Source organism: Chanos chanos, chromosome 7, assembly GCF_902362185.1.
Source record: "Chanos chanos chromosome 7, fChaCha1.1, whole genome shotgun sequence".
NCBI classification, from domain to species: Eukaryota; Metazoa; Chordata; class Actinopteri; order Gonorynchiformes; family Chanidae; genus Chanos; species Chanos chanos.
The window spans coordinates 5,718,943-5,740,244 of NC_044501.1; the positions used below are offsets into that span (position 1 = coordinate 5,718,943).

At 39.5% G+C, this 21,302-nt stretch overlaps 1 protein-coding gene across 1 annotated transcript; it reads right to left on the reverse strand.

Moving 5' to 3' along the window:
* Window positions 1-3,881: 3,881 nt before the first annotated feature.
* LOC115815898 (B-cell receptor CD22-like) lies at window positions 3,882-20,638 on the reverse strand. The gene is made up of 9 exons (XM_030778867.1): window positions 20,566-20,638; window positions 11,200-11,529; window positions 10,780-11,031; window positions 9,525-9,785; window positions 8,825-9,085; window positions 7,072-7,332; window positions 5,668-5,928; window positions 4,266-4,526; window positions 3,882-4,177 (listed from the first exon to the last, which is right to left on the reverse strand). Exons 1-9 carry the CDS (start codon window positions 20,636-20,638, stop codon window positions 3,882-3,884), a joined length of 2,256 nt encoding a protein of 751 aa, XP_030634727.1.
* Between the last annotated feature and the right edge of the window lie 664 nt (window positions 20,639-21,302).

Sequence of the window (21,302 nt, forward strand, 5' to 3'; positions counted from 1 at the left end):
CAATCTCAAAACAGTGTCCAGTTCAAGGTCAAAGCCACAAATCCAGAGAGCAAACAAATCCAAATCGTTAAGCAAAAACAGGTCCAGGTAAACACAGTCAAACTTACAGAAGACAAAACTCACACAAACAGGTCACAGAAGGAACAAAAGGTCACAATATGACAAGGAACAGGTACAAACACAGGATCTAAATGCACAGAACAATTAACAGCAGAGACAGACTATTGGGGAAAACAAGCCAGGTAATAAAAAGGATCAGGTGGGGGGCGGGGACAGGAGTACACAGGGACAAACAGAAGCACATGGCAAAACCAACACAAACAAAAGCACAAACAAAAGCACAAACAAAAGGGGGGGGGGTGTTCTGACCAGTTTTGTGTCTCTCTTTTGCTCTGCAAGACCAAATGCCTGTGTTACTTCCTCACAGATCACCTTATATGGTCATGCATCCTGTCCCTCATGGTACAACTCTATTTCTGGGGAATAGCATGTCTAGCTTCTATCTCTTACCATCTTTGCTGAATTTAGCAATGACTACGTGTGTCTGTGGGGGTGACGGATGCTGTTACTGATAAAACTAAAAGTGTTAAAGTATGTTTGATTAGAGTAGGGAAAGGATTAGGTCGTTATTCTTTACTTTTGTCAAAGTGGAAATCAGTAGAGGGTCCCCAGAATCTGGCATTTGGCAAGATCATGAAAGTGGGTAAAGGGAGCAAGGGGCTATACAATAAATCAATCAATCAATTAATCAACCAATAAATAAATCCGTTTTAATATACGTAGTGTACTTCTTTTGTCTTTAAGTTTGACTTCTTCAGTTTATTGAACTGTTTTGTTCCTGAGTCGTCCAGTGTGTATCTCTCGATCAATGGCTGATCAGACTTGATGAGGATGTCACTCTTATTGCATGGTTACATACAGACATACTTGATAGTTTCCTCCCTGGCCAAACGAACTGAACAAGTCACTTTAATTGTTTCTCCAATATGTGCACGCAGTGGCTGGGTAGACATCACAACCCTCTCAACTGTCTCTCTCTCTCTCACACACACTCACACACACACTCACACACACACACACACACACACACACACACACACACACACACTTGATATAAGCACCTTTTTGCTTATTTATTGATTTTGGATTGTGTCTATGAACATGCTAATATATCCCTTGTAGTTTTGTTGCTGTAGTTGCCAGAAGAGATACTACAGTGCATAGATTACTGTCTGCCTTTTGAGACATGGGTTTACTTTTGAGACATGGGTTTACTTTTGAGACATGGGGAGACATGACGCATACTCTGACTCGCAGTCTAAGTAGAACACTACCATAATTAGCTAGTTTTAGCATGTCATACAACTATCCTTCAACATCCTAATCGAATCAATCAGTCTTAAAGGGCCAGCCATGTTCCACACAGAACTAGAGCAAAACAGATATGATTACTCACACTTTGTTTACTGGCTAATATTCAAATATTCTAAGAACAGTAGATAAATTTGATAACAAGTATGGTCACTTGTACAAGAAGGTTAAATTTACAACATGAAATTAAAAGCTTCTTCATTGACACTTCATCTGGTCAATATTTCTCTTTACAAATTGTAACTAGGGGCGGCACGGTGGCGCAGTGGGTAGCGCTGTTGCCTCACAGCAAGAAGGTTTCGGGTTCAGTTCCCGGCCGGGTCCTTTCTGTGTGGAGTTTGCATGTTCTCCCCGTGTCTGCTCCCTCTGGGAGCTCTGGTTTCCTCCCACAGTCCAAAGACATGCAGGTTAGGTGAATTGGAGACACTAAAATTGCCCTTAGGTATGAATTGTTTGTCTGTGTGTCTGCCCTGCGATGGACTGGCGACCTGTCCAGGGTGTTTCCCTGCTTTTCGCCCTATGTGCGCTGGGATAGGCTCCAGCACCCCCGCGACCCTAACCAGGATAAGCGGTTTAGATAATGAATGAATGAATGAAATTGTAACTAAATTTTCAGTAATTTGCCATCTGCATGATGAGCGACCACATAGTGTTGTTCTGTCACCCAATGTAGTTTTTAAGATTTTTCAGGCAAGAAATTAACATTTCAGAATCCGAATGTGGGTCGGTAGCGCCCCCTTGAAAGTCCTAAATGTTTGGAGATGTGACATCTACTAACGGACCGAGCTAGCTAGCTCTAGCCAGCAAGAACGCAGCTGTTTCAAATGCGGTTTGCGCGTACTGCATCCTCCTGCTTCATTGGGTATCCAGAATCCCAAGTTGAAGTTAAAGGAGAAAAGAAAAAAAGGTTGAACTGAACCACTATTTTTTGTATAACGGAGTATTGGACCACGCTGAGGGGGAAAAAAATTCTGAGATTTCGAGAATAAGGTCGAAGTCGAAATTGATAAAAAAAAAAGTCACAATTTAATGAGAATAAAGACATAATATATCAGGAAAAAAGTCGTAATATTACAAGAAAAAATCATATTACAAGAATAAAATCGTAACAAAAGAGGCAATTTCCTCCAGGTCCATGTGGTTCTTTCTTTGGAATAGACACAGTTTCCTGCACAATTTTTTCAAGTCCTGATACATATGATAATGTGCTGCTGATGTGACAAAAGATTAAGTATTTCGTAATTTGTGAAACTTGTACTAAAATATAACTTCACAAGATGCTCCATGTTTCTCATTTTAACACAGGCGGCAGGCTGCTCTCCTGATATTTCCCCTCTAACATAACACAAAGCCTAAAATTACAACTTTTTCTCTCATAAAATTTATTCTTGTAATAGTATCACTTTTTTCTTGTAAAATTACTACTTTATTCTCCTAATACTAATTTATTCAAGTAATACTACGACCTTATTCTCAGAAGCTCAGAATTTTTTTTCTTCCTCAATGTGGCCCTAATACTCCATCATAATTTTGAATTGAACTGCGCTACTTTTATCAACAATCTCCTCAGCGTCTGCACTCATTTTCTCACTCCACGCTGTTTCTGTTGTTCTGTCAAATGTCGATGGTGCGACAGAACAATACACCTTTTAAATGATTGGCTGGTTGCGTGTCACTCAAAGCATGCTCTATTATCAAGGGATATGATAGGCTGGTTATGAGCCGGGGGTGAGCATACTTGGGGTTTGTTCATGCCAACGAACTTTTTGTATTCCTTATGTGCATTCCTTGCGGTTTGTATTTAATGGATATAAGTGAAACTATAGAACATTCTGTTGAACAGTTTTCTTATTGCTGTTGATAAAGTGTCTATCGCGGTACGTATCGCTATCGTTTTATCACCCTAGCTTAAGGCCACGGTCTGAGGGGACAACAATTTTATCTTAGGTGGCATTGACAGCATTAGGCGGCATTGATGTACTGTTAACCCAATGTAATGGAACTCTCTTAATATGTTTTCGGTTTTAACAATACTATTTGTGTTTTGTTTTGTTTTGTTTTGTTTTTGTCATTAATGTGATTGCTGAATGTACATGGCCTGACGATTGTCCGCAAAGCTCGTGATCTGCTGGGTAAACAAGCTCAGGTAGCCAGCGCATTGCTGAGAATTACTGGTTCTTTGCAAAAGGTACAGAGCTTTTAATAAGAATGTTAGCTCTCGTTTTGAAGTATTATGATTGTTGACTGCTGTTTGTTTGATCGATCCACTCATTTTTTCTCAAAAACTTATTCTCCCTTTGAAAATAAATTGGATAAGTTGTAGGTCTCTAGGGGTACGATGACTAACTGCACACAGCGGCACTCGATAGTTGGATTCAATGGTCTTTTGCTCTGTTTCTAAACTTCAGCTGGACACAGATCCAGTATTTCTACAGTTAAGATTTGATGATGCTGCAGCGCAATCACATTCATATTTTCTTGTGAAAATGCATCTCTAGTTAAGACAGATTTTATATGACAACATCTATGACAGTTTCCATACCTTTCAGTGTGATTGGTACAGCAGTGGTTTTCTGAGAGCCATGTTTATTCTGGGCCTCACAGTAGTACAGTCCACTGTTACTGGACTGAATGTTGTTGATGATGTAACTCTGTCCATATCCTACAGGTGAAGTTACATTCTCTTTATACCAGGTGTAGTTTATCGGTGGTGGATTAGCATCACTACTGCAGGTCAGAGTAACTGAACTGCCTGCCACTATTTCACCAGAGGCATTGACTGACACTGTGGTATTTCTTGGAGGATCTAGAGAAAAGAAAATATACAAAATGCACAGTCACTATTGAGGTAATAATGAAACCACAAACACAGGGTCACATCATATCTTACTTACATAAAACATTCAGAGATACAGCATTTGAATACTGATGTCCATGTTGATTACTGGACTTGCAGTGATATTCTCCACTGTCCTCAGAGCTGATCTTGTTGATCCTGTAGGTCTCTTCTTTTCCTATAGTGACAGTTCCATTCTTCTTAAACCAGGTGTAGGTGGCTGGTGGATTAGCATCACTGCTGCAGGTCAGAGTCACTGAACTGCCCTCCACTATTTGACCAGAGGGACTGACTGACACTGTGGTCTTCTTTGGAGGATCTAGTCAAAACAAAATATAGAAAAATCACAATGACCACTGAGGTAATAAAGAAACTACAAACGCGAAGAGTCACATCATATCTTACTTACATAAAACATTTAGAGATACAGTATTTGAATACTGATGTCCATGTTGATTACTGGACTTGCAGTGATATTCTCCACTGTCCTCAGAGCTGATCTTGTTGATCCTGTAGGTCTCTTCTTTTCCTATAGTGACAGTTCCATTCTTCTTAAACCAGGTGTATTTGGCTGGTGGAATAGCATCACTGCTGCAGGCCAGAGTCACTGAACTGCCCTCCACTATTTGACCAGAGGGACTGAGTGACACTGTGGTCTTCTTTGGAGGATCTAGTCAAAACAAAATATAGAAAAATCACAATGACCACTGAGGTAATAAAGAAACTACAAACACGAAGAGTCACATCATATCTTACTTACATAAAACATTTAGAGATACAGTATTTGAATACTGATGTCCATGTTGATTACTGGACTTGCAGTGATATTCTCCACTGTCCTCAGAGCTGATCTTGTTGATCCTGTAGGTCTCTTCTTTTCCTGTAGTGACAGTTTCATTCTTCATAAACCAGGTGTAGGTGGCTGGTGGATTAGCATCACTGCTGCAGGTCAGAGTCACTGAACTGCCCTCCACTATTTCACCAGAGGGACTGACTGACACTGTGGTCTTCTTTGGAGGATCTAGTCAAAACAAAATATAGAAAAATCACAGTGACCACTAAGGTAATAATGAAACCACAAACACAGGGTCACATCATATCTTACTTACATAAAACATTTAGAGATACAGCATTTGAATACTGATGTCCATGTTGATTACTGGACTTGCAGTGATATTCTCCACTGTCCTCAGAGCTGATCTTGTTGAACCTGTAGGTCTCTTCTTTTCCTGTAGTGACAGTTCCATTCTTCATAAACCAGGTGTAGGTGGCTGGTGGATTAGCATCACTGCTGCAGGTCAGAGTCACTGAACTGCCCTCCACTATTTGACCAGAGGGACTGAGTGACACTGTGGTCTTCTTTGGAGGATCTAGTCAAAACAAAATATAGAAAAATCACAATGACCACTGAGGTAATAAAGAAACCACAAACGCGAAGAGTCACATCATATCTTACTTACATAAAACATTTAGAGATACAGTATTTGAATTCTGATGTCCATGTTGATTACTGGACTTGCAGTGATATTCTCCACTGTCCTCAGAGCTGATCTTGTTGATCCTGTAGGTCTCTTCTTTTCCTATAGTGACAGTTCCATTCTTCTTAAACCAGGTGTAGGTGGCTGGTGGATTAGCATCACTGCTGCAGGTCAGAGTCACTGAACTGCCCTCCACTATTTGACCAGAGGGACTGACTGACACTGTGGTCTTCTTTGGAGGATCTAGTCAAAACAAAATATAGAAAAATAACAATGACCACTGAGGTAATAAAGAAACTACAAACGCGAAGAGTCACATCATATCTTACTTACATAAAACATTTAGAGATACAGTATTTGAATACTGATGTCCATGTTGATTACTGGACTTGCAGTGATATTCTCCACTGTCCTCAGAGCTGATCTTGTTGATCCTGTAGGTCTCTTCTTTTCCTGTAGTGACAGTTTCATTCTTCATAAACCAGGTGTAGGTGGCTGGTGGATTAGCATCACTGCTGCAGGTCAGAGTCACTGAACTGCCCTCCACTATTTGACCAGAGGGACTGACTGACACTGTGGTCTTCTTTGGAGGATCTAGTCAAAACAAAATATAGAAAAATCACAATGACCACTGAGGTAATAAAGAAACTTCAAACACGAAGAGTCACATCATATCTTACTTACATAAAACATTTAGAGATACAGCATTTGAATACTGATGTCCATGTTGATTACTGGACTTGCAGTGATATTCTCCACTGTCCTCAGAGCTGATCTTGTTGATCCTGTAGGTCTCTTCTTTTCCTGTAGTGACAGTTTCATTCTTCATAAACCAGGTGTAGGTGGCTGGTGGATTAGCATCACTGCTGCAGGTCAGAGTCACTGAACTGCCCTCCACTATTTGACCAGAGGGACTGACTGACACTGTGGTCTTCTTTGGAGGATCTAGTCAAAACAAAATATAGAAAAATCACAATGACCACTGAGGTAATAAAGAAACTATAAACACGAAGAGTCTTATCATATCTTACTTACATAAAACATTTAGAGATACAGTATTTGAATTCTGATGTCCTTGTTTATTATTAGACTTGCAGTGATATTCTCCACTGTCCTCAGATCTGATCTTGTTGATCCTGTGGGTCTCTTCTTTTCCTATAGTGACAGTTTCATTCTTCTTAAACCAGGTGTAGGTGGCTGGTGGATTAGCATCACTGCTGCAGGTCAGAGTCACTGAACTGCCCTCCACTATTTGACCAGAGGGACTGACTGACACTGTGGTCTTCTTTGGAGGATCTAGTCAAAACAAAATATAGAAAAATCACAATGACCACTGAGGTAATAAAGAAACTACAAACGCGAAGAGTCACATCATATCTTACTTACATAAAACATTTAGAGATACAGTATTTGAATACTGATGTCCATGTTGATTACTGGACTTGCAGTGATATTCTCCACTGTCCTCAGAGCTGATCTTGTTGATCCTGTAGGTCTCTTCTTTTCCTATAGTGACAGTTCCATTCTTCTTAAACCAGGTGTAGGTGGCTGGTGGATTAGCATCACTGCTGCAGGTCAGAGTCACTGAACTGCCCTCCACTATTTGACCAGAGACATTGACTGACACTGTGGTATTTCTTGGAGGATCTAGAGAAAAGACGATATACAAAATGCACAGTCACTATTGAGGTAATAATGAAACCACAAACAAAGGGTCACATCATATCTTACTTACATAAAACATTTAGAGATACAGTATTTGAATTCTGATGTCCTTGTTTATTATTAGACTTGCAGTGATATTCTCCACTGTCCTCAGATCTGATCTTGTTGATCCTGTGGGTCTCTTCTTTTCCTATAGTGACAGTTTCATTCTTCATAAACCAGGTGTAGGTGGCTGGTGGATTAGCATCACTGCTGCAGGTCAGAGTCACTGAACTGCCCTCCACTATTTGACCAGAGGGACTGACTGACACTGTGGTCTTCTTTGGAGGATCTAGTCAAAACAAAATATAGAAAAATCACAATGACCACTGAGGTAATAAAGAAACTACAAACGCGAAGAGTCACATCATATCTTACTTACATAAAACATTTAGAGATACAGTATTTGAATACTGATGTCCATGTTGATTACTGGACTTGCAGTGATATTCTCCACTGTCCTCAGAGCTGATCTTGTTGATCCTGTAGGTCTCTTCTTTTCCTGTAGTGACAGTTTCATTCTTCATAAACCAGGTGTAGGTGGCTGGTGGATTAGCATCACTGCTGCAGGTCAGAGTCACTGAACTGCCCTCCACTATTTGACCAGAGGGACTGACTGACACTGTGGTCTTCTTTGGAGGATCTAGTCAAAACAAAATATAGAAAAATCACAATGACCACTGAGGTAATAAAGAAACTTCAAACACGAAGAGTCACATCATATCTTACTTACATAAAACATTTAGAGATACAGCATTTGAATACTGATGTCCATGTTGATTACTGGACTTGCAGTGATATTCTCCACTGTCCTCAGAGCTGATCTTGTTGATCCTGTAGGTCTCTTCTTTTCCTGTAGTGACAGTTTCATTCTTCATAAACCAGGTGTAGGTGGCTGGTGGATTAGCATCACTGCTGCAGGTCAGAGTCACTGAACTGCCCTCCACTATTTCACCAGAGGGACTGACTGACACTGTGGTCTTCTTTGGAGGATCTAGTCAAAACAAAATATAGAAAAATCACAATGACCACTGAGGTAATAAAGAAACTATAAACACGAAGAGTCTTATCATATCTTACTTACATAAAACATTTAGAGATACAGTATTTGAATTCTGATGTCCTTGTTTATTATTAGACTTGCAGTGATATTCTCCACTGTCCTCAGATCTGATCTTGTTGATCCTGTGGGTCTCTTCTTTTCCTATAGTGACAGTTTCATTCTTCATAAACCAGGTGTAGGTGGCTGGTGGATTAGCATCACTGCTGCAGGTCAGAGTCACTGAACTGCCCTCCACTATTTGACCAGAGGGACTGACTGACACTGTGGTCTTCTTTGGAGGATCTAGTCAAAACAAAATATAGAAAAATCACAATGACCACTGAGGTAATAAAGAAACTACAAACGCGAAGAGTCACATCATATCTTACTTACATAAAACATTTAGAGATACAGTATTTGAATACTGATGTCCATGTTGATTACTGGACTTGCAGTGATATTCTCCACTGTCCTCAGAGCTGATCTTGTTGATCCTGTAGGTCTCTTCTTTTCCTATAGTGACAGTTCCATTCTTCTTAAACCAGGTGTAGGTGGCTGGTGGATTAGCATCACTGCTGCAGGTCAGAGTCACTGAACTGCCCTCCACTATTTGACCAGAGACATTGACTGACACTGTGGTATTTCTTGGAGGATCTAGAGAAAAGACGATATACAAAATGCACAGTCACTATTGAGGTAATAATGAAACCACAAACAAAGGGTCACATCATATCTTACTTACATAAAACATTTAGAGATACAGTATTTGAATTCTGATGTCCTTGTTTATTATTAGACTTGCAGTGATATTCTCCACTGTCCTCAGATCTGATCTTGTTGATCCTGTGGGTCTCTTCTTTTCCTATAGTGACAGTTTCATTCTTCATAAACCAGGTGTAGGTGGCTGGTGGATTAGCATCACTGCTGCAGGTCAGAGTCACTGAACTGCCCTCCACTATTTGACCAGAGGGACTGAGTGACACTGTGGTCTTCTTTGGAGGATCTAGTCAAAACAAAATATAGAAAAATCACAATGACCACTGAGGTAATAAAGAAACTTCAAACGCGAAGAGTCACATCATATCTTACTTACATAAAACATTTAGAGATACAGCATTTGAATACTGATGTCCATGTTGATTACTGGACTTGCAGTGATATTCTCCACTGTCCTCAGAGCTGATCTTGTTGATCCTGTAGGTCTCTTCTTTTCCTATAGTGACAGTTCCATTCTTCTTAAACCAGGTGTAGGTGGCTGGTGGATTAGCATCACTGCTGCAGGTCAGAGTCACTGAACTGCCCTCCACTATTTGACCAGAGGGACTGACTGACACTGTGGTCTTCTTTGGAGGATCTAGTCAAAACAAAATATAGAAAATCACAATGACCACTGAGGTAATAAAGAAACTACAAACGCGAAGAGTCACATCATATCTTACTTACATAAAACATTTAGAGATACAGTATTTGAATACTGATGTCCATGTTGATTACTGGACTTGCAGTGATATTCTCCACTGTCCTCAGAGCTGATCTTGTTGATCCTGTAGGTCTCTTCTTTTCCTATAGTGACAGTTCCATTCTTCTTAAACCAGGTGTAGGTGGCTGGTGGATTAGCATCACTGCTGCAGGTCAGAGTCACTGAACTGCCCTCCACTATTTGACCAGAGGGACTGACTGACACTGTGGTCTTCTTTGGAGAATCTAGTCAAAACAAAAATATAGAAAAATCACAGTGACCACTGAGGTAATAAAGAAACTACAAACACGAAAAGAGTCACATCATATATTTTAATCTCCATTAGTTATATATGCATTTCTACAGAGATATCTAATGGAGGTATAACTGTTCACCTTGTGATGTGAAGTAGGTGTAAGCTGTCTGTGATTGTCAAAGAGGGGCTTAAGTGGAGGGCAGCTGGACTTGCTTTGGAGATCATTGAAGATGTTTCACCTCTCACCTACAATGCTGTCCTTTCATCCCTTCCTAGGAGATTTAACAATCATTCGCACATGGCCGCGTGTGACGCCAGCGACTCTATCTACTGTCGTCACAACTACCATGAGAACTAACAAACCAAGTGACATGAATGGCCTTGATAATGAGCCCACAGAGGTTAAATGCATGGAATTCCACAGCAGTCAGTCAGAACTGAAGAAGCCTCTTGGATGAAAGGTGAAAGGTCTTTAGGTATCTACAAATCAAGTCCAGTTGACCTCGACTTAACCCCTTCTTGGATAACCATGACCTGGATTACTGAGAATCTTCACGGACATCTGTCTGTGATTGTTTAAGTCCATGAGTGATGTCACAGTAAATATGTTTCATAAAATAAATTTCTACTCACATATGACAGTGAGAGTGACAGCAGGAGAGGGAAGATTCTCATGACCTTGTACAGCACACATATAACTGCCGCTATCCTCAGAGCTGACTGACTGGAGAGAGAGTTCATTGTTTTTCATGTTTTTCCTTGTTAAATCATGCCCATTTTTATACCAGATGAAGGTTGGTGTGTTACTCAGAGAACAGGTGGTTCTGCATTTCAGAGTGACTGTTTCACCCTCCTTCACTCTCTCTGGAGTCTCCACCTGTAGGTCTGAAAACAGGAGAGAACAGAGAAGATCTCAGATTCAGTCAAACCATCCAATGCATAATGAGAGTTATCTGTCAGTTTGGTTTCTCAGTACACTTAGTATGAACACAACTGATGGGCTTTTTATACTGTTCACAGAGAGAACAGGAGATTTTCTGTGTGAAAACGTACCTGTAACTGACAGTTGAACTCCAGGTTGACCAAGCCACTTGTCCTTATCTGTAATAAATCTGAATCGATACATCCTTGAATCTGTCTGAGTCACATGAATCAGTTGCACGGTACAGTCTGACTGTTTATCTCCAAGGTAATGAACCCTGCCTTTATAACCTGGGTCTTCTGACAAATCAGGGGGATCATAACCATCACCTTTTGTCCAGAAAGTTCTTTCAACTGTATTATCATTGGGATATGTGTAGGAGCAGGACATGGTTACTGATGAATCCTTCAGGGCACAGATACTATCAGGATATGCCACACCCCAGTTCTGACCATAAATACCTGAAATACATAAAACACACATCGATGTCTAATGATACATTGGTAGGCGATCATTTGTGTCTAAACAAATGTTGTGTGAGCAAAGTATCTGGAAAAAGGGAGCCTTATTGTAAAGTCTAAAATACTGATTGTTTAGACTGTATATTAATGATTTTCCACAACAGTGCCATGGGATACAGTTACAAATGTATGAAGCTAACCGCTTCTATGGAAAGGATTGCTGAATGGCTTGATCAATCCTGTTTAAGCTTGAACATTATTAAGACAAAAGGTATGATTTTCTCCAAAACCAACGTACAGCCTCCTAATGTTGACATCTTCATTAAGGATGAAAAGATTGATATAGTTACTGAACTTAAATGTCTTGGCGTAATATTGAATCCACATCTTAATTAAAAAAAAAACATGTCAAGAAAATGATAAAAACTATTAAATACAACTAGGCAGAGAAACTCTCTCTCTCTCTGTGGATGTAGCCAAGATATGTATGCATGCCATGATCCTTTCTCACATGTCTTATTGTATTACATGTTGCTCTGTAAGCGCTGTATGGTTTTGACCTCTGCCTGGTATATTTGACGTTACTCTTGCCCCTTGGATGTGGGATTCTCTGCTTGCCTGTATCCTGCTTTTAGATTTTTGCCCGTCTCTGGATCTGATCTCTGCCTGCTGTTTGGACTGTTTGCCTGTTTCTGATTGCTCTCCTGGTTATGAACTCTGCCTGTTGTAGGGGTCGTCAGGCCCGTAGAACATATTACGCATAATTCCCTGCTTGACTGCGTGGGTAATCTGTACCCATCTTCTCAGATTTCACTGTAACGGTATTGGATACAGCAATGGAGCCAGCTACCATATACAGTGTTGACGCAATTTTCGCCATAAAACCGCGGAAAATTCCAAACTCTTTCTCTTTCCAGCTCCGCAATTCTGCAACCCCCTAGCAGCGGCTCGCTCTAGCAGCGGCTCGCTAGCAGCGGGTGTCTCTTTTTCTCTGCCGAAGAAAAGGACAAAGTAACAACGAAGCATTTGTACAACCAAAGTTTAATTTACTTTCTCTCGCGCAGTTGCAACTTTAACTTCTACCGGCTAGTTACACTGTAACGCACACAGTATTCGACGGAAGAAAAGGCGACCGGAGCCCTTTTTATTTCTTTAAACGTCGACGAACTAAATCAAGAACCCTTAAAGATCATCGGACGAGTAACGGAGCCCCGAAGATCTTCAAGTGACAAGGAAAGGAGCTTCTCCCTGGACCTGCGAACTGCACTGCTCATCAGGCCACCAAAGATGCACCTTCGGTCGCCACGCAATGAGCTATTCAAAGTAAGGCTGGTATCTGGGCACACTTTAGTATTAAGATTATATGCGGTTAACGTGAAGAAAGTGTTATCATATGAATTCTTTATGGTTTTAATGTACACACTGTATTTCATGTACGCTGCGGTTTTTAGCCGTTTATTATTTTCTTATGAAGGATTGATCTGGCATGCGTTCTCTCTCTAACTCCCTTTTCCTGATTGCACACCTCCAACATTGGGATTACTACATCCACATACCACGCATACCTCTTGCCTGTGCACATGCGCACAGCCTCTCTCCAAAGAACTCCTCCCTCTCTCTTCAGCGCGCAGCTGGGCACACACCTACATGCACGCACGCTCTCTCTCTCTCTCTCTCTCTCTCTCTCTCTCTCTCTCACACACACACACACACACACGCTCACTCATCTCTGGTCTAACACTCATTCAGTCCTACACTGAATACCTGCACATAGACTCATCACCATTTTGTTACCATTTACCCTTTGATCATTCTATTTGCTGCTGATTCTTGATTGTACCATATCAGTATTAGTTTGCCAAGTAGTGTTGATTAGGTTAATAAATAGTATCTTTGAAATAAACTGTTGTCCTGTCTGTTTCTGCCGCAGTATTCACCGAATGCCAACCTCTGCCATCAAAGCACTCCCAGTTACCTTCACCAACCTGGTTGTTCATGAGTGTTATGGTTTAGTAGTGTAATTGTAATACATTAGTACTGCAATACTCTCTAAGACTGTAGCACAGTGTTACAGCTAGCTTATCCCATTAATCTTAGTTGTTTAATTTATAAAATATTGAACACCCAAATTAATGGTTAATAAATTTTATGAGACTGATTTATTAATTCTATCACACCTACATCTTTTGGTGTCCCTGTGTTAGGACTGCAATTATACCTATACTGTGTTTTGGATTTCGACTTCTGCCTCCTGATTTTTGACTGTTGGCTAATAAACCTGATTTTGCTGGATCTGCATCTGAGTCCTTGACTGTGCCCTGACATTACCAGATGACAAAGTGTTGTAGTTCTATCAAAAGCTTTAAAGTCATATTGAAAAATCTGTTAAAAGCCTCTCAACCTTGCAGTCACTGACTGTATTTTCTATGTGTTTTGCTTGACTTTGTATTATTTTCATTTTATTAGTACTCCACTACCTTTGCTTTTAAGTTCTTTAACATACTCATGGTCCTGACAAGGTGTGTGTGTGATACATCATTGTTTGCGGTTTGTATTTTGTGCTTTAGTTTGCTTAATGTTGCTCTGTTACCAAGTGGAAGTTTTAATTGTGACCTGCCAGGATATTGCCGATGAAAATTAGCCTTAGGCTAACTCTGGTACAATGCATCAAATGGTAACATTTATGGTTAATGTTGTACATGGTCCCTTACAAATAAAAGAGAATAAAAAATAAATAAATAAACAATTTAAAAAAAAATACATTGAATAACCATTCACACATGTCATGAAGAAACGAGACACAGTTCTCATCTAATCACCTTTCTCTTCACATGTTGATGTAAAATGTCTGACGCAGTGTAGTAGACTAAACAGAGGAAGACTAAACTCACCAGAGAGGAGACAACAAACGATAACAGGAACAATCCTCATTCTGACCAGTCAAACCAGTTACAGCCAGTCACACCAACTTCAGACAGTAGCACAGATCCTGTTTTTTAGCGACCCTGTTTCCTCTCAGCAAAGTGGCACACAACTGAGTGAGAAACATCAGTTCTTTCACAGATATATCACATCACAACACGTTCTTCTATCTCATTAACTCTGCCCCCGACCACAAACACACACACACACACACACACACACACACACACACACACACACACACACACACATACATACACACACTTGTTGTGCATGTGTGTGAGAGAACAATTCAAATGAACATAAAAAGTCCACATTTTGACAAAGTAACAGATGCAGCCTCTAGTCTGGCCCAGTCAGAAACTGTAACAGTTGGTGGATTTTAATGTTCTAAGCTTATTCTATCACCTTCCAGCTGCAGTAGCAACAGGTTCTTCCAGAGCCATCTAACTGGGCTTTGAGCTGAAGCCTGGGGGATTTCCTTGGTCTCTTCAACAAAAGATTTGCTGTAGCACTAACGATCCTCAATTCTTTGAGTGTGTGATTTGAGATGGCTGCATGCCCTCATGAAACTCACGAAAGAATGGTAAAGGGAGAGTCTTAGATCAGACCAGTGTAAACAGCATTAAGAATGTTATGGTGTCTGGGGTTGGAGATGCCAATCAGCCACCAACTGTCACAGTTTGTTTCTTTCCGGGGCGTGAAACTGCGGACATACGGTTTGAACTTTTGACACGAACCCAAAAAAGATCTTTGGTTAAAGCTATGAAGGTTAACATTCAAAGCACAGAAGTTACACTCTTAACAGATATATATGTAGATAGAGCAGTAGGGCATTATCTCAAACACAGGTTGTCATGGTTACTGACCTTTATTTATTTATTTGTTGTTTTTTTTTTACATGCCTCAGACATTTGAGCATCCAACACAGACCTGAACCTCTATGCTGTTAGTACTTACCAGACAAAATAGAAAATTGCTGTGCAAAAGCATGAACATGTTAACAAACGCTCCCAGTGGAGGACAGACTTATTGTTACATCAGGTTATACCAGGTTTGTAATTATTGTAATTGATTATAGATGACGAAGCTATTATTAAAATATTAATTAATTAGCTGTTTAACATCGGTCAATATTTCTTAACAACTGCCTGCATGCAATCTATGGTGGTACCTTTGGTATCGATGCGCGATATTGATACCCAATATCAATATACTTACCATGTTAATAGTTGTGTGTGACTGATGTGAGTTCAGTCAGCCAAAGTTTCAACTATTTAGACCATATGCTAGTTTGGTTGGAGTTTTCAGATCAACCAAAAATGAACTAGAGTCAGTCATTTGTATGTAATGAGAGATAGAGAGGAGTGCACTCAGTCACAGGATGAGGAAGTCTTTTCTCTCTCTCTCTCTCTCTCTCTCTCTCTCTCTCCCTCTCTCTCTCTCTCTCTCGCTTTTGATAAGGAGCGATCGCTAAAATTTGAACTTGTGAATTCAAAGGTTATTCTAAGTAATGTGTGAGCAACGTGGCACCGTTGCTGTGGTAACACTCTGTTCTTTCACACTTCTCTCATTGCGAGGTGTCCTGTCACTTCCTGTTTCTTGCTTCAAAAACAGAAACTCTGCCATAAAAAAGGTTAATAAAGTTCATCATTCAAATATTAATTACTGATTCATGATTTATGTTTCTGAAAAGAAAAAAAAAGAGGGTCAATATGTCACTCCCTGTGGCGCCACCAACAGGCCAAATTTCAGAGTACATTTTTGCTTATGACTTTTGAACCATTTGTCCTACAGTTGTGATCCATATTTCCCCTGAATCCCTGGGTCACGATGAACTGAACAGAATCATCCACTGTTTTGAATTTTCAAAAAAAAAAAAATCATGTTTTGAATTTTTCGAAAAAACCTACTTTTGCAAACTTGTCTTAGACCGGTGAATATATAACCATCAAATTTGGCATGAATCATCAAGAGACGGTTCTGACAGTGGGTGTCAATGTGTCTGTTCACCCTCTGTTGTACTGGTGTCCTCATCAGGGATTGTTTTGATTAGCTGTCTATCTGCTGGGCCTGTCCTTCATAATTGTATGGCTGTTGTAAACTTGCTTTTACCCCTAAGTGTTAATCTTAAGCATCAGAAACGTTTCTAAAACAACCTTTTGTATATCAGTTCTTAATGAAATGACATTCAAGACATTGTATTGGAAATGAAATTGAGAACCGAGAGAGGTGAACTAGTGCCCTCTAAAGGACTCAACAAAGAACTGCAACAGTTTCTCAAGTAAATTCGATTATTGGTGTTTTGTCCATGGTGTATGTGAACACATGTTAATGTTCAATTTCAGTTCCATGAGAACAGGTTGGAAATGTCACTACACTCCAGAGCTGTCAGTCTACCGAATTTAGAGACACCACTTCAAAGCATGTAACCAGTACAGGACTGAAGATGGTTCCAGTCTCTTTCCAGCTGCTGGTGATCGTGTGGATGAAATCAACTTAAGCACCAGCTCTAGTTCTATGTCAGTTTTCTGAATCACAGTCAACCCTCAGATTTACTGTAATCCTACATGCAAGTGTGTTTTTTTTTTGTTTTTTTTTTGATTAAGTCAAACTGGTGCTAATAATTTCAGTTTCACTTTGAAATGTAGTCTTACCAGTGTCAAGAGACTTCCACTGGGCTGGACACAAGTGTGGAGATGTGAGGTATTTATTAATGGCAGGCAGAGTGATTTGGTAAACCCACGAAGCCAAACAGATGGACATCAGTGTCCAGAGCAGAGATATTGTCTCAATACTGCTGAGCTCATACACTCTAGTCTGGAGATTCAGTAGCCATAGTAACGCAAGAATCATCCACAGTGACGGACTGAAATGACATGTTCACTGAACATTAACAATGATCCACTTCCAGGTACATCAGGAGAATGAATATATTCATTTTCCTGAACATATACAACATTAAAATCATATCAGTATTGGGCAACATCAAACTGTGATAAAAACATAACAACATAAAACACATCTGAAATCAATGTCACCAAAGGACAATAACAGAAAAGCATTTTAAAACTTTGATTATCAGGAATTTACATTCATTTCATGATTTCAAACGAGAACTCAAAATGGCAGATTCCAGCAAAAATGACACTGTGTAGAATATAAAAGAAGTATTTTTAATTATATCAATCTACAGAGGCAATAGTTCAAATAATAACTTTACACTGGTCTCAGCATTGCATTAAAAACATTATACTTAACATTTAAACAATGAATGCATAAGTAAAATTTTAAAATACGTAAATGTAAATGACAACTGTCCCAAAATGCTCAACCCAAAAGACAGCCCATAAACAGCATTGTGGAGTAAATAAAGAAACAAAATAAAGAGAAAACCTCCAAACTACACTGTCATTGAATGTCATCTGCCTGTGTTGTTTTCATGACATTGTCACCATGTCTACATGTTAGCATATATATCATCATCAAAAATGTTACAGACACGGCGTGATGACTCAGTTTTTGAAAAAGTCACATTGGCATACAGTTCATCATCCTGATTGGCTGGGTCATCCTGAGTGTTTGGGTCATGTGATTTGGTGCCATCACTGAAGCCGCTTAGTGGGACATTATTATACAGAATGTCCTGTAAGACACATTAGTAAAGCAATTTAAAAAAAAATCGTTTTTATACAGCATAAATTTACATAACTGTTCATTCTAGAGTATTTAAATGATGACTTGACAATATCTGTTAAAAAAATAAATTCTGGGTAAACAAAACAAAACAAAAAAAACAACAACATAAACAAATAAATCACTTCTCAGTGTTACTCTTTTGGTGCAGTTTTAACAAACTCGCTATTACATCACAAACTCCAATACAAACTTAACATTAGAGGAGCAATCAAACACCACTGAGCACATGCTCCAGCTCCTGTCTTAATTCATTACGAACATTAACAGCAATTTCCTGCATGACTTGGGTTTCATATCAGTTTATGAAGTGACAATAACTCATCACACAGACATAAAATGTTCCTCCCTTGTCCTTTGCTCAGTGGCCCATTGTAAAACTCCTTAACCAACAGGAGAGATCTTGACTTTCTGGGCCTGTGCTGATGCAGGGGTTGATCAGGGACAACTACGGGATAATCATCCCTAGTGTTTTCACCACAGTTCCTCCAGTAGAGGGGTGGAGTGGAGGAATGTGTAGATGGTTTGACACAGGAGGCTGTGGCTTTGTCATGGACAAAAAGATGAAAAAAAAAAAACCCTGATACAGTAGCATGGAAATACATGATCCCTATTCACCAAACCTTATACCGTAAACCAAAATGGAAAATCTTTGTCTTTTCTCTCAACTTACTGTAAGAAGAGTAAACAAACAATGTTCAACACATGCCCCCAGCGTTCTGCCGGAATTAGTTAATAACACAAGCTAAAAACATCAGTGTGCATAAGCACTGACTTGCTGATTATTATTTTTATTGAATGTATCAATTCAATTTTCATATTTTCATTTCTGCTGAAAAGCTTAAGTGTGACTCATTCACTCGCCAAACCAAATCAGAATAGCATGGCATTGTAACAGCACCTCAGGCAACATCCTGAGAGATTCAGCAATAAATAGAACAACAATGAAAACAACAACAATGTCAATAATAATAATAATAATAATAATAATAATAATAATAATAAACAAGAACAACACTTGCCTGTTTTGAACTTTGTTCTGCAGGATTGCTCCCCCTTTTCTTCTTTTTACTGATACACAAGTGAATGAAGATATGATGAGGAAATAATACTTTTGCCAACAATATGTTTTCTTTTTTCTACTTCTACAAACATACTCAGAGGTAGACAAGTTGGATTATTAATCACTGAGATTTTGAATGTAAAATTCCCACATGTTGACTGACCTCATCCACATTAAACCAATGAGAAGTAGAGTTCCTCCACACACTGTGATCCCAGTAACTGCGTAAATGATAGTGTTGTAGTCTCCTGAGAAAACAAAGTACAAATCACTTCGACATAGCTCTAGTTATGTGATGGCGTCAGCAATCACATATTGTTCTATTTAAGGTAGTAGGATGAAGTACTACAGTTTTTGGTGCTGCTTCTACACAAGGAAAATCTTACAACTGGGGGCTTTTCACAATCCTGGCACATTCCAAAGTGGGTTAACCCCGACTTTAGCCTAAGGCTTGCTGGCCCTGGTCCAGAGCAGGGTTAGCCCTGAGGTTGGGGGGTTATCCTGGCGCTGGGTGGTATGACCAAAAATTTGTATCACTGTATTTTTTTTGAAGATTCTGGCGGTTTCACGGTATATCACAGTATTTTTTTTTTTTTTCGTGACTGGGCCTTTATATAGGTTTATAGTGACTTATTCTACTGGCAGGAGTACACAGAATATAAAAACATTTTAATTTCATCATGTGTATAATGAAGCCTTTGATTATAGGGTTTGCGTGGCCCCCCCAAAAAAGATACAATATGTCATTATGTGTAATAACACAGTATATCCATGAAACAATTACAAAATGTAAATAATGTTTATTGTGCAAACTACAACATAGTAAAAACAGAACTTAAAAATAAATAGATTCAGCAACTTTAACATTGCTTCTTTTTGAAACAAAATATTTTAAGATGGTTCGATAAACACTGTAAACTGACCTAAAATACTCAAAGTGTTCCTGTTCACACTAACCCAGGTAAATTTGAAAAGACATGATTATTTCTCCGTTTAACCCTTCCGTCCATAGTAAAACAGCGTTTTCCTCCACAGAAAACAATACTTTTTGAAAATGCTCTATGAGATCCATAAACTTGAGAACGTTGGGTTCGCGTTGTAGTGTGGACAGGGAAAACAATGACGTGCTGAAGACACAGACAAACATGGCAGGCGAAATGCAGTCAGTGCTGCTCTGTAAACGTTTCAGCGTTTTGGCGTGGACGTGGAAAATTTGGAAAATGGTACGAAAAATGATATTGTGTACGGAGAAACGTTTTAATCTGCGTAAATCTGCGTTTTCAGTTTTACCTTCAGCTTCAGCTTGGTGTGGACGAGTCTTTTGTCTGCGTCGGATTTTTTTCAAACCAAAAAACTTCCAAACTGCAGACACAGCTCCTCTCTTGGGCACAGGTTCTTCTGGTGCATCTCCAGTCCCACTTTTTTCATCCTCGATCTCTTTTTTCTGTTCTTTAATCTACCAACGGAGTTGATCCCAGCTATTAACAGACTGTTATGCTACCTGGCAAACTGTACCCAGTATGCCGCTCGGCGGTGTAATTTTGTGAACGTACAATTATTAGTATTACAAATTGTGTATGAGTCACAAATTGTTGTGAGCTATAGAGCTTCTCCATATTAAAGAGAGTGAGTTGTGGGTAATCAATTGTTGTGTCAAAGTTATAACAGTACAAGGAGGATATGCACAGGGGTCCCCTCTCCTAAACTCTGCATAGTGCTCCAGCTTCTAACGGCGAACAACGTCATGTAATTTACTGCTTATTGATACGTTATAGCTGTTGTTTCAGCTGTTGTTTCAGCTATGCTACAGAATGGCAGTATATGAAAAATTCATACCGTTCGGAAAATTAAAACCGGTGTACTGACCAGCACTGTGTTATCCCCTGAAATTCCAGTAAACGTGGGGCTAGAAGGTGTCAGTGTGAAACGGGGGTAAAGTAAACAATTGTAGAATGTAAACATTAGTCGTGTATTCCAACGGACACTTAACCCAGGTCTAGTGTGAAACAGTGTGAAAACCCTTTTAATTTCACTGGGGAAGGTTTTTCCACGAAAATAAAGCATGTTCATTCAAAGTTTGATCTAACAAATT

Coding starts and splice junctions, on each gene's coding strand:
- LOC115815898 (XM_030778867.1), bottom strand. CDS start 20,638: ATGAAAAAAGTGGGACTGGAGATGCACCAGAAGAACCTGTGCCCAAGA. Junction 11,530..20,565: donor GCTGTGTCTGCAGTTTGGAA/GTTTTTTGGTTT, acceptor TATGTATTTCAG/GTATTTATGGTCAGAACTGG. Junction 9,086..9,524: donor TGTATCTCTAAATGTTTTAT/GTAAGTAAGATA, acceptor TCTTTTCTCTAG/ATCCTCCAAGAAATACCACA.